The 14568-nt window shown below is 45.4% G+C and overlaps 1 protein-coding gene across 3 annotated transcripts in view; it reads left to right on the forward strand.

Moving 5' to 3' along the window:
* The window catches only part of DMTN (dematin actin binding protein), a 60235-nt gene extending 49522 nt beyond the window's left edge, over positions 1-10713 (forward strand). For 2 of the 3 annotated variants that reach the window (XR_014473589.1, XR_014473588.1), the window contains exons 12-15: positions 1765-1802; positions 2547-2595; positions 4120-4278; positions 8100-8180. Coding sequence is in view for 1 of the 3 variants with exons in the window: in XM_083184812.1 (XP_083040938.1) it covers positions 1765-1802; positions 2547-2595; positions 4120-4127; positions 4213-4278; positions 8100-8180; positions 8299-8412 (356 nt within the window). In the remaining 2 variants the exon portion in view is untranslated. Of the gene's footprint in view, positions 1-1764; positions 1803-2546; positions 2596-4119; positions 4279-8099; positions 8181-8298 lie in introns of those variants that run through there. The other variant, XM_083184812.1, reaches the window with a different exon arrangement.
* The last annotated feature ends 3855 nt before the right edge of the window (positions 10714-14568 follow it).

Genomic DNA, 14568 nt, shown 5'->3' on the forward strand with positions numbered 1-14568 from the left:
CATCAGTCCCTGCCCCAGTGGAGCTTACAGCGTAAATGGTCTCCTACACCAAACCACATGCACACTAGGGATCATTCTGTCAGAAATCAGTTTTCTTGCCAGTATGTATTTGGAGTGTGGGAGGAAACCCACACAAACATGGTGCCCAGTTCTAAATTGACCTATGTCCCTATTTAAAAGTAGTTTCAGTAATATTATGTGTTGTGCATCTGTTTAATAAGTCATATTCTGCCTGAGAGACAGTGCTATTTATAGATTGTCTGAAATGGGCAAAACCATGCTGCACAGCAGGTGGGGCAGATGTAACATGTGCAGAGAGTTAAGGTCCATACCTTCTCTCCAGTCACGCCCTCTCACCCCATACATCCACTTTGGAACTGACCCCTCAAGTCACACCCTCTCACCCTTAGACACCCAGAATGTATCTATTCCTTCCTGTCGCACCCTCTCACCTCATATTTCCAGTACGGAACTTCCCCCTCCAGTGGCACACACGCACCCCATACAACCAGTAGGGACTGCCCCTGCCAGTCACACCCTCTCAACCCATAAACCCAGTGCGGAACGATCACCTCCAGTCACACCCTCTCAACCCATAAACCCAGTATTGAACTGTCCCCTCCTGTCACACCTACTCAGCTTTACGCACCCAGAAAGTCCCCCTCCAGCTCCAGTGACACCCTCACCCAATACACTCAGAAGGAACTGCCCCCTCCAGTGACACCCTTTCACCTCATACAAATGTAACTGCCCCCTCCCGTCACACCCCCTTACACCGGAAGTGCCTGAGTTCCTGGCTCATTCTTTAAGCCCACAAACACTACACAAGATTTTAAAAGATATCGGTCGGAAGGGCCCTCCTGAGTGATATGCTCCATGCTGTTAACGATGCGTGCTTACCCCCGTCATCTGTGCATGCAGCTCAAAATGAGTATATCATCAGTGACTGCATGCACAGACGCAGACTTGGAGACATCACTGAGTAACTAGGGGTTAAAGTGAGGGGAACGGAGTGCAACTGAGTTCCACCACCTCTAATGGTGAGGTGGAACATTTTAACCTCCACATTGGCCCTGCACAGTAATTCTCACAGAAAAGCATTCTAGTTTGCAGGGATATGCCAAAAACCCTACCACTGTCCCTGTCTCTGCCTGATGGGGGTAGTGGAGGGAGGGGGGGGGGTATTTATGTGGCATAGAGAAATGAGTTCCCCCGCCTCTGCATGACCACTTTAAGCCCTGGCGGTAACTGATATCATTCAGTGTACATGCACTATATCGTTTGGTCAGCTGCACCACTGTCACGGAGGTAACTGTATTGGCGGTGCCACTAGTCTCTAGTCTGCTAGTGTGTATGGGGAATTTACAATCACTTGGTTTTTTATGTACCACATATAATTAGTATAATACCTGTACACCTGTAGCCATCATGGAATAATTGTGGGCAACCTATGCAGTGCTCTGATCCGAAACAGAACAAGCCTGTCCCTTCTGACACTCACCTGTCCCTTCTGACACTCACCTGTCGCTTCTGACACTCACCTGTCCCTTCTGACACTCACCTGTCCCTACTGACACTCACCTGTCCCTTCTGACACTCACCTGTCCCCTCTGACACTCACCTGTCCCTTCTGACACTCACCTGTCCCTTCTGACACTCACCTGTCCCTTCTGACACTCACCTGTCCCCTCTGACACTCACCTGTCCCTTCTGACACTCACCTGTCCCCTCTGACACTCACCTGTCCCTTGTCTTTCTCCACAGCAATACATGCTGGATTCGGGAGGAGCAGCTTATCGAGGGTATGCATAATACTTACTGGGGTTCAGTGTTCATGCAGGGATTGCTATCTTATTTATTTATATACAGTTTCTTATAAAGTGCAGCAAATTCCATTGCGCTTTACTACTGAAAAACGAATGACCATATATTGATTTAGTTAGTATAAAAATCGTGGTCACTATTTAACCCTAAAAACTAACCCCGTCCTGGAAACTATGGACATTCAGGATCTCCCTGTAGCACAACCTGTAGTAGCAGGGCCTGATTTAAGGTTCCATGTTCTCTATTTGATCTGCCACATGTCTGAGTGCTAGGGAGCTGGTACTTGCAGGTCTCTGTGTGCCCACTATCACCCACTAAAGGCTTCATCTATGTCTTTCTGTTGCCGCCCAGTTTTGTAATGTTAAGGCCCATACACACTTGACGATATTGGTCACACTATCGCTGAGAAAGGGCTTTCTGAGCGATATTGTCTAGTGTGTACACTCCCTGTCGTTAACGATGCGCACCCCTGCGCGACGCTAAAGACCCCCTCCCTCTTCCAAGCATGTCCGGACAAGGGAGGTCATCGCTAATGAAGGCCATGGCCGCCACTCCCCCGCCAGCCCCCTGCTCACCTCGGAGCAGGCATCGGCAAATGTGTATGGGTCTTTACTGTTGTTTCCAATTGTAAAGCGCAATAGAATGTCCTGTTGCTATCTAAGAAACTGCAAGTTAATAACTGTGCTGTAGGCTGCGTCAGTGACTGTTCTCTCTGTCTACAGCTTCAGTCTGCAGAATTCCACTCTCCAGAGCGGCAGAGGGAGAGAGCAGGTGAGGAGAGCCAGAATTTGGGGTGCTTTACAAGTCATACAGATCATGTGGGGCAAGCAGAGGGTGCATTCTGAGTCACGTACATGTTGGGATTATGGGCAAGGCAAAGAGGGTCACAGAATATACAATATTAGATATAATTGGGTTGACCACTCCTGGAGCTGTGAGGTTATAGAGGCATTTTCTAATTGTTGAGGTATTAATGTTGTGTATCAGGGGTAAATTGAAAGTGCGGAAGGAACTGGTCTCTACCCTTCTTTCGATGGGTTTTTAGGTTGTTTTTGTTTTATACTAATTACACCTCTGGGATGAATTGAAGTGTTTTGCACGCTGGTTGCCACTAGATGGCGCCAGACGGAGCAATGCAAGTGTTCCTCCATTCATTCATGCACAGCCACTGGTGCAGACATTACGGTTGTGTTCCATCATTATCACGGGCTGGTAACAAGTTTACATACTACAATAGAATGCTACTTCTGTACTGGTTTAGTAGCCGTATACTTGTGAGATTCCTGTTTTATTTTCGTACACCTCCCGCTGTATCTTAAGGTCTCAACAAACTTGAGGTAAAGAATTTTTTTTAAATTAAAATAAGGCATATACAGTAGGGTTACCGGTGGACACAGGATGCAATTCAAGTGTTGCTCTGTTTGGCCAGCACAGCGGCCGGCGCTGACATTACTGTTATATTGTTCTGGGCTAGTAACTAGTAACTATATAATAAGCAGGGATAATAATCTACACAGGTGACTGCAGAACTTTGGGGCAGATTTATTAAGCTCGTGAAGTGATAAAGGGCGGGATGTACTAAAGGGAAAATGCGGTAAAACGGGGGTTTTACCGCATTTTTCTATTTACCATCACCCGTCCGCCCCGTTTTCGCTTGGCAGGGTATCGCCACCCAGAGGGCTTCTATCGCTGCCCGACGTCCGCGCGCCCCCCCTCCCGTCCTCCTGATCTCCTCCTCCCCCAGCAGGTGTCACAGCCGGCAGGACATCCGGCTGCAGGGGGACACTGGCAGCCGCCGGGATGTGACTGAGACCCCCGCAGACCACATCACAGGTATTGCGAGGGTCTCCGTCAGCGCAACCCGATGCTAGCCGCATATGTTAGTACATATGCGGCAGCATCGCGGCGGCTGCCATGCGAAGAGCGGCGATGTATATTAATACATCCCGCCCAAAGTGTCTGGTTTTTATCACCGGGCAATCAGCTCCTAACTGTGAAGTTACAGGCTTGGTTTGAAAAATGACAGGTAGTAGCTGATTGGTCGGGGCTAAAAACCAGACACTTTATCACTTCACCGAGCTTAATAAATCTACCCCTCAATGAGCCAATCAGTGTGACTGTCTATGTTCTAGATATCATGCACCATCAATCACAATATGATCGATAAGAGCCTCCCTTGCTATATAGCCCTGGCTACTATTTCTCTTTATATACAAAGAAAACTAAAAAAAAAAAAAAGTTATTTAAAAAAAAAAAAACACCATTGCTAACCGCTATACTTTTCTGTTTCTGTAGGGTTTCAGGTAAGCATCATTAGGGAAGGGGTTGGGAGAAGTGATTGTCAGCTCCAGGACACAGATCCGCTAGACTTGTCTTTGTGTCCCACAGAATGGTGATGGGCAGAGGTCCAGAATGGACAGAGGAAACTCCCTACCCAGCATGCTGGAACAGAAGGTGCGTGGCCGACTATTACTAGCAGTGCACCCACTGGAGTACATGTGGGCAATTACACTAGATACCCGGGAAAATTCGAGCACTCCGGTCCCCGGAGCTACCAGGAAATTAGCTTTAAGACACATGTTGCAGCATAATGTACAACATAATAGTAATAATATATAATACACAACAGCAATCACCTCCATTACTCACCTATGCAACGAATGCGACACATGGAGGCTCGGCGGGGCGGCACTGACCTATTTGCTTGCCTGTAAGTATACGCAGTCTAGTGAACAGGTCTGAATCAGGCCCACAGTGAGCAACGTGTGTCATTAGAAGTGCAGTAATAGAATAAACTTTATTGACACATTTGAAGGAAGTCTGAAACCATTCAAGGTTCCACTTAAACTTCGCAGAACATGAAGCTTTTACAATATTGGAAGCTGTCTTTGGCTGCACATCACAACCACAATGACACCGATTCCCTCCCTAGGCATGTCTTGTTTGCATTCCCTGGTGTTCGAAACTGGCATGGAGGACAAAAAAGATCAATAAAACAGCCATTGTGGACCGTTATATTAAAAGACAATCATTTGCCCATAGCTTCGCTTGCGTGAATGTCAGTTATTGTTCAGCGGAAATCATTTTAAGACGTGCCATACTGTGAGATGGCAGAAATATATGTGCACATTTTATATTGTGTACAAATAGTCATTTTGGACTTGAAGAGCCTGCACACATACCCTCCAACTGTACTGAATTTGCCGGTACAGTACCGTTTCTTAACTGTCTGTACCGGCAAATTCAGTTTGTACCGAATGTACCGATTTTTGACACTCACTGACTTTGCGCCGCAAAATAATTTCAGCTCCTGGCTGAGCGTTTTACCGGTCCCCGCTCCCCGCTCCATGTACTGCGGATCTCTCCCCGCTCCATGTACTGCGGATCTCTCCCCGCTCCATGTACTGCGGATCTCCCCCTTCCGTTCCCATGAGTGCATTGCAGGGCCGGTCCCGTGTGTCATGATGTCACATGCTGGGGACCGCGCACTGTGCGCACTCAGGGGAAAAAGACATCTCTCAACCCTCACTGCGCATGCACAGACTGAGAAACTGAAGGCACGAACCTCTGTGAGGGAGAGGGGTGCCAGGCCAGCCCTGGCGCGCATGATGATCTCCTCATCTTCGCAGCGTACCATCCGGAGCCTGCCACAGTTGTCAGCACATCAGATCCAGTGCAGGGCAAGTAGATTTAGCCAGGGCTGCACTTTGAATAAATCACTTGTCTTATCTATCCAGCATTCCAGCATTGTGTTACGCACCTGTTTGCCTGCAGCTCATGTCACATGGTGGCTTGGTGGGCTGCTGGCATATATAAATAAGTATATTAATATACTAATTTATTAAATAAGTATATTAAATATACTTATTTAATATGCCAGCAGCCCACCAAGCCACCAAGTGACATGAGCTCAGCTGCATCAGGTGCTGAGCTGGGGGAGCAGGGTGCTCAGCCAGGCTACACAAACTTTATCATTGAAAGTATAGGAAAGGAGGGTTTGCCACACCCCCTTTCCCATTGACCACGCCCCCTTTCCTATTGTGTACCGAATTCTTCCCCTCAGATGTTGGAGGGTATGTGCACACTGCATGCGCCAAAGGTCAAGTGCCTGGTGTCACACTGAGATTATACATACCTCGGTATGTACTATAGTATAAACGCAATCCAAATTCACCCAGTAAGTTTTGTGTGATGCCAGAACTGACAGACAAAAATGATGCTCATTTTCATCTCCATAGTTCATAAACAGCATAGAAGTGTATTTATCCAAAAAAACAAAGTCTATGTACAGTACAGACACAACCCTTACAGTTTTATTGGTACTTGTGTATTTTGACGGCGCCCGATATATCGGATGCGATATCAGCCGATATATCGGATGCGATATCGCCCGATATATCGATGCGATCCGAACCGATCTGTGACCTGTTCATAATGATTTTATATAGTGTGGCGAGCGCAGTAATCCACGTCCCCTCGCCATGCTGCGCTCGCCACACTATATAAAATCAACTCCAGTCGTAGTGGATAGTGGGGTTATGAACAGGTCACAAGTCCAGCAACTGAGAATGGAACACAGGGATTGTCAGCTAAGTCCCAGCAGTGGCCTGGGCTTTACATGACACACTCTCCATAGGACAGAGCTTTTCACCCTATCAAGTTACTTCTCTGATGCTTGGACAAGGATACTGGTTAATCTGTTTGGGTTGAACTTTCCTTGGTCACCATTATACCAGGATGCTCCATTATTTTCCCACAATTCAGTCCCTAATTGGTATCTAAAGGGAGCCGATAAGTTCCCCATCTGTAGAGGGTAATTGGGTCCTTATACAGTGGTGCAAGTAGAATTTTTTTCTTGGTGGTACTGATAGCCTCCACCAAAAATGGGCATGGTCATGTGTCATCAGGGGGCGTGGTCACACAAAGCTAGAGGAGTGACTAAATGACAATAGAGGCGTGGACACAGGAGACAGGGAATGAGAAACTGGGAATGACTGGGGGTGGGTTGGCTCTTGCTTGGGGGAGAGCCAGGCAGCTTGTGCTTACAATAGTGGAGCCTGCTCTTCATGCTGTCGGCGCTGCTGATGCCTGTCAGTGTGACAGGCTAATTCAGCAGTAGCCGGTAGCTGCATACAGCACCAATCATAACACTGGGTGGGCGTGCTGCGGATGCATTATATTTAGACTTAAAATAAAAATAGAAATGACAGTGGATCAGGGGTAAGTGGTACTGCGTACCTGCAACATATTTCTTACAGGTACTCCGTACCACGCCGTACCCCCTTACTTGCAACACTGTCCTTATATCGTATGTCTTTCACTTAGAATTAGCATCTTGTAGTAGTTATGGAGCTTGTCTGCATCAACATATTCCTGTAACTAATGGGTGACTTATGTACATTATGACCAGTGTGTTTTATTACTGTATTATCCTGTCCGTCCTTTGTTGGTGCACTGTCAAACTTATCTCCCAGAAATATGGTTTATTACCAATGTACCCCTCAGGCTGTCTAGCCTTCACTCAGTACCCTGACTGCTGCTATTCCCATCAGCCTAGGGTTATGGGTAAAAACCGGAACCGGACAGAACTCCCGGAACGCCGGGCCGGACAGGCTCCATTCATCAATTTCTGTCATTCCGAAAATTGTAGTGTCCAGTCCTGGGGGTGTCCTGTCCGGGGCTGCCTGTGACACCTGTCACCAGGGAGAGAAGGTGGGGGAGAAATAAGCCTCCCTGTATGGTCCGGGCATGTAGCAAAAACTGGAAGGGTCCAAACCACACGGGGAGGCTGTAATCTCCCCTTCCCCTTGTCCCTGGTGAATGCTGTCACAGGTATCCCCCCAGACAAGACACCCCCCGTATGGGACACTCCTTGGAACGGACACTACAAGCTCCAGAATGCAGCATTTGATGTCCAGTCCGGCTTTCTGGGGTCTTGTCCGGTTCCAGTTTTTACTTAGTCCCTCAGCCTAGGGGCACTGGCACTCCTGTACATAACTGTAGTGTATGCTTAGGGGGGAAGCCCTCACTGATACACAATAACAACAAGAAAACCAAATGCTTATGCCAGTTCTGTGAAGTGAAATCTAGAATATTATAGTGTGTCACTGTAATCCTATGCACTCAGTTGAAATGTTCTGTAAATATCTTTATGAATTAATTAGAACGCATTTTTACGGCATCCTGGTCTAGATGGATCGGTTTCCTATTTTAAGTAATAAAGTGTAATATCTACACACAGATGCTTTGTCTCACACACTTACTTCTTTCCCCAGGTTTTTCCCTATGAAATGCTGATAGTGACAAACCGGGGGCGCCAAAAACTGCCCCCTGGGGTGGACAAGACTCATCTGGAGGTGAGGAAGAAGATGCTGGTGGTTTATATATTATATTATGAAAGTAATATACCTAATAATACTGCAGGCAGTGAATAGCACAATATAGGACAATGTGTTCTACCTTGTCTTTCTGCAGAGATACCTCGCCCCGGAGGAGTTCCTGCGCCTGTTCTCCATGCCCATGGACGAGTTTGCAAGGCTGCCATTATGGAGGAAGAATGAGCTGAAACGAAAGCTGCTTCTGTTCTGACTTCCCTGGGGACAGAACTGCCCTCTTGTGGCTGGGGAGGAGCGGGGTCAGGGTGGATGGAGGGGAATGGACTCTTCGTTCCTCTGCATCTAGAGGGGGGAATATAAAGAGTGTGACTAGCGTGTCTGACAGGGCTTCATGCGGAAAGGAGATCAACCCAGACATCTATCAAGGACCCCACATCATCTGAGGCGCCCCCAACTCTTTACTTAGGACCAAATTAATATACATTATATAGCCCTTAATTATGCAAGGTCAGTATTTTATTATACCAAACACATTCTTATACAACACCGGATGCCATATACAATTTTATATGACATATAACTTATACATACCGGGTGTCATATAGAATTCTATATGACCGACCCCTTACACACTGGATACCATAGACAACTCTATATGAAGGATCACTTCTACACACCGGATACCATATACAATTCTATATGAAGGATCACTTCTACACACCGGATACCATATACAATTCTATATGAAGGATCACTTCTACACACTAGATACCATATACAATTCTATATGAAGGATCACTTATACACATCGGATACCATATACAATTCTATATGACCGACCCCTTACACACTGGATACCATATACAACACTATATGATGATTACCTTACACACTGGACACCATTATATAATTATATATGACAGATCACTTATACACACCGGATACCTTATACAATTGTATATGATCGACCCCTTACACACTGGATACCATATACAACTATCTGACGATTACCTTACACACTGGACACCATTATATAATTATTTATGACGGATCACTTATACACACCAGATACCATATACAATTCTATATGACCGACCCCTTACACACTGGATACCATATACAACACTATGGGGGTTATTCTAGTTCACTAGGAAAGGCACAATCACTCTCTAATGGACAAAACCATGTGCACTGCAGGTGGGGCTGATGTAACATGTGCAGAGAGAGTTAGATTTGGGTTTTATAATGTTTCTGTGCAGGGTAAATACTGGCTGCTTTATTTTTACACTGCAATATAGATATCAGTTTGAGGTACAAACCCCACCCAATTCTAACTCTCTCTGCACATTTTGCATCAGCCCCACCTGCAGTGCACATGGGGCCTTATTTTGGTTCATTCTTTCTGACAAATTCCTTCTCAAATGGACAAAACCATGTGCACTGCAGGTGGGGCAGATGTAACATGTGCAGAGAGAATTAGATTTGGGTGGGGTTTTACCTCAAAGTGAGATCTATATTGCAGTGTAAAAATAAAGCAGCCAGTATTTACCCTGCACAGAAACAAAATAACTCACCCAAATCTAATGATCTCTGCACATTTTACATCTGCCCCCCTGCAGTGCACATGGTTTTGTCCATCTAAGAAGGATTTTGTCAGAAAGAGTGAACTAGAATAAGGCCCATGGTTTTGTTCATTAGAGAGTGTTTGGGCCTTTCCGAGTGAACTATAATAACACCCTATATGATAATTACCTTACACACTGGATACCATTATATAATTATATATGATGATCACTTGCACGCAGTCTAATACTATCCTACACACTAGATAACATACACAATCTAGATTGCACACACAGTTCTAATCACTGTGGACATATCAGATTGGCTGCACCTGTAGAGCCTCCTTTATGCCGCATCCGTCACTGCAGTAACCCCCAGACCTGGCGACAGAACAGTACTCTCAGCAACTAGTGAGTAGGAGGTGCTGCTGTTACACCATTGTTATACGCTGCCAGCGCTGTGTGTGTGTGTTTTATGGGTGAGTGCTATCAATTTCTGCGTTCCCCTATTCTTTCATTGCCCAAAGAACAACTTGGCAGTTACCTAACAAACAATGGCACTTTCTATCACTCCCTTCTGCTGTGCGTGGTTTGTGATATATGCTGAATTTTTGGTGCCTGTTCTTTCCTTACCACACGTGTTCCAACTTCTTTCCCACATATGTGTTTCATACCGTTCATGACCTTGTTACCCTTGCAACACGTGTCCACTCATCTCCCACAAGCCTCATCCCATATATACGCATATCTCACCTTCACCACATCACTGAGTCCAAAATCACACGTATCTCACACTTCATTCGTCTTCTCACAACTCATCCTCGTGGCTGTGACTTTCCTCCAACCCTTATGTGACCCTGACCTTTGTTTTCACGCCCGCCTACTATCTGTGTCTACCTTCCACATTGTATTTTTTTTTTCTTTTCATTATTTTTGGCTTCTGATGTATAATTATTAATATTATTATAACTATTAAAAGTAATGAAATATTCCGCCTTGTCTCATGCTTGATGCCAGTGTTACATAGTTACATAGTAGGTAAGGCTGAAAAAAGACTTGCGTCCATCTAGTTCAACCTGGTATAGATATCCATTGCTGATTTGGTAGGTTCTGATATTTTAAAGACAAATTATATTTCTTATTTGTATCCATGGATGTTTTTCTCCAGTAAATGTTTGTCCAACTTTGCCTTGAACGCATTTAATGAGCCAGCCGCCACCACCTCTCTGGGAAGAGAGTTCCAGAGTTTGACTGTTCTGACCGTAAAGAAATTCTTTCTACTAGCTGAATGAAATCTTTTTTCTTCTAATCTATACTCATGCCCTCGTGTCCTAGATTCCTTTCTAGTAGAAAAGAGGGTGTGTGACAGTTCCTTATATTGGCCCTTGATATACTTGTACATGTTGAGCATGTCCCCCCCTTAAACGTCTCTTTTCTAATGTAAATAGTCCCAAATTGCTTAATCTCTCCCCATAGCTTAAATTCTCCATTCCCCTAATAAGCTTTGTTGCTCGCCTTTGGACTTTTTCTAATTCTATGATGTCCTTTTTATAGTGTGGGGCCCAGAACTGTACTCCGTACTCGAGGTGAGGTCTCACCAATGCTTTATACAGTGGCATAATTACCCTTGAGTCCCTAGTTTCCATTCCCCTCTTAATACATGCCAGAATTTTGTTGGCCTTTTTTGTAGCTACATTACAATGGGCACTACATCCCAGTTTGCTGTCTATTTGGACTCCTAGATCCTTTTCAAGTATGGAATTACCAGTTCCTCTCCGCTAAGGTTGTAACTTGCACACTGGTTGTGTCTCCCAAGGTGCATAACCTTACATTTACCTACATTGAACCTCATTTTCCATTTTTTTGCCCACTCATCTAGATTTGCAAGATCATTTTGATGCATGGTGACATCTTCTGATGATTTGATGACTTTGCTAAGTTTTGTATCGTCCGCAAAGATGGATCTGTTGCAACTTTAATATACGCTATTGGAGCTGGAATTACCGCGGCTGCTGGCACCAGACTTGCCCTCCAATGGGTCCTCGTTAAAGGATTTAAAGTGTACTCATTCCAATTACAGGGCCTCGAAAGAGTCCTGTATTGTTATTTTTCGTCACTACGTGTTCACCTCAGAAGATCACTAGATGGCATCAGAACTGGAACTGATGCCCATTCGAAAGAGAGGGATGTATCAAACCTTGGAGAGGTCAAGCCAATCAGCTTCTGTTATAAATGACAGCTAGGGCCTGATTGGTTGGTACTATTATTTAGCCATTATCCACACAAGATAAAAACTATCAGCTAAACCAATATTTAGGCTATAACCTTACTAGGAACATAGGGTTTATTTTTTATTTTTTTATATTTTTTTTATTATTGAAGTATCACTTCACAGCAAATAGTTAACATACAGTAATTATAGATTATAAAAAGAAACACAGTGAGTAATTACAGGGAAAATCGTATATGCATTAAGATGGGTCTCTGCGGTTCTTGTATCATCAGATATGGTATAGTTAGTCATAACATGTAGCAGAAAACATGGCAAGTATTAATACGATTACATGAAGATATACATAAGCAGCAGTATGTTGGGTTCTGTGAATGCTGTATCCTTGTGTTTAGAGCATGGCGTTAGGCGATAACTGACACATGATGGAATGGAGACATGGGACGACCCCGACCAAGTCCCTCACCAGACACAAACGCCAGGCAGCAATAATCTATGCGAACAAAGGGTTTATTTACTAAGATGAGAGATCTATTGAATATGGGATGTAGCTATGGGCAACCAATCAGATATTATCTTCTAGAAGGTGCTAAATAAATAAGTAGATTCTGATTGGTTGCTATTGACAACATGCCATCTTCATCTTAGTAAATAAACCCCATAGAGATTGAGGTTTCCTCTCTAAAGGATAAAAGTCCCATATCGTGACTCTGATCCAGTGCACATCAGATAGGATCCGGAGATCATCATGGCTGCCACCAGGATTTGTCTGATCCCGCAGCCATGACTGGGATCCCATACAATACATCATGTGCAAAAGGACCGCATACAGTGTACCTAGGGGCTCCCTGCCGAGGTATCGAGGGCAAGGCTGCGTGCTAAACCTTGGCGTATTTATGGAGGCTTTAACTTCACTTCTATAATTATGCTTGCCATAAAGTCCCTTTTATCCAGGACACCTCTGATTTATACAGGTTTTGTGGCTGGTTAAAATTCAAGCTGATTTTCACCTGGTTGTATTCATCCACATCTGAATAAATAAATGGTGTAAATAATTGGTGTCAAAGATTAAGGGAATATTATGGCAAACCCGTCTATAACTAAGCTTTGGGTGGCATTCCATAAGTGAAACAAATGCAGAATATTACTTTCCAAAGGCTGCAGTGATCTACCAGATTTGATGGTTCCCCTGGCGTATACCGCAGTGGGGTATGCCACTCCTGCTGGCAGCATGTGACCACTAAATAAACCACTGCCTATATATAAATCCACAGCCACAGGATGAGAATGCTCTCGTAGCTCAGTCCATAACTACTGTAGATGTTATCACATAGCCAGTACATATGAGACTTGCTGCCAGCAAATGTCGAGACAGTGTCTGTTGACTGCAGTAGACCCTCTGTTGGGAGACCCTTAAGGCAATATCCTATTAGCTACAATAAACATTTGTCCATATGTTTCTATCAGGCTATCCAATTATATACCTCCCGATATGACCCATTCCAGGAGGGACAGAATGCTGTCTCTGGACATTCCTCTTAATTTATGATTGCCATCAGTGGCAGCTCCTTATGGTAAGAGGGGGGCTGCCTCTGGCTGTGATGCAGGTACCCCCGCTGTTGTCGCTTCTCTTAGTCCCCTCCACTGGCGCTCCTCGCCACCGCTGCTGCAGTGTTCCCGGCGCCTGTACAATGACAGGCACCAGGACCAGCACATGAGCTTTAACCTCCTCTGTACTACGCATGCAGCCAGCTTCTATGGGAAGCCAAAGAGGCAGCCCAGGATGGAAGGAACACCTCCCAATGGGACTGCCTTCGGTGACTGGCAGGTTGGACTTCCAATAGGACCCCATACATTAGGCCGAAAGTCGGCCCCGACTTCCCCTGATCTTCCCGGCAGGGGATATGGTCGTATTGACGACCCGACTTAGGTCGACAGTCATTAGGTCGACAGGGTTCTAGGTCAACATGGATGAAGGTCGACATGGGACAAGGTCGACATGGTTTTAGGTCGACAAATGCGTTAGGTCGACAGGGGTTTATTCACTGTTTTTTGAGCCGACATGTGCCGACAGGTGGTATTTCATGCCCTACCATCTACTAGGGCATGGTGGGAGAATAAAATAGTGTGCCCGAAGCATTGCGAGCGAAGCGAGCGGCTGCGGTTGACTTCCAACTGTGTCCATGTCGACTGTGTCAACATTCGGGTAAAAAAACTGAAGAAAAAAAACATGTCGACCTTGCGACCTAACCCATGTCGTCTAACGCATTTGTCGACATAAACCCATGTCGACGAAGACACCTGTCGACCTTCACCCATTTCGACCTAGGTGCCTGTCGACCTAAGTCGGGTCGACCATACGATCCACACCCCCCGGCAGCTCCCTGGGAGAGCTTGATAAGATTTGGCACTTGATGTGGCATTTTTTACATGTGATAAATCGGATGTGATTTATCACATGTAACCAGGGAGAGCTGCAGGCGGGATAGCGGCATCTATAGCAGGATCTGGGGAAGCGGCAGGCAGGGACCAGGGTAGCGGCTCCCCGCCTTTCGCTACCCCAGATCCTGCTCTCCCGCCGCTGGTGAGAAGCATCATTCTAATGTAATATTTATGG

The sequence above is a fragment of the Crinia signifera genome, chromosome 4 (genome assembly GCF_055691185.1).
Source record: "Crinia signifera chromosome 4, ASM5569118v1, whole genome shotgun sequence".
In the NCBI taxonomy this organism is placed as follows: Eukaryota; Metazoa; Chordata; class Amphibia; order Anura; family Myobatrachidae; genus Crinia; species Crinia signifera.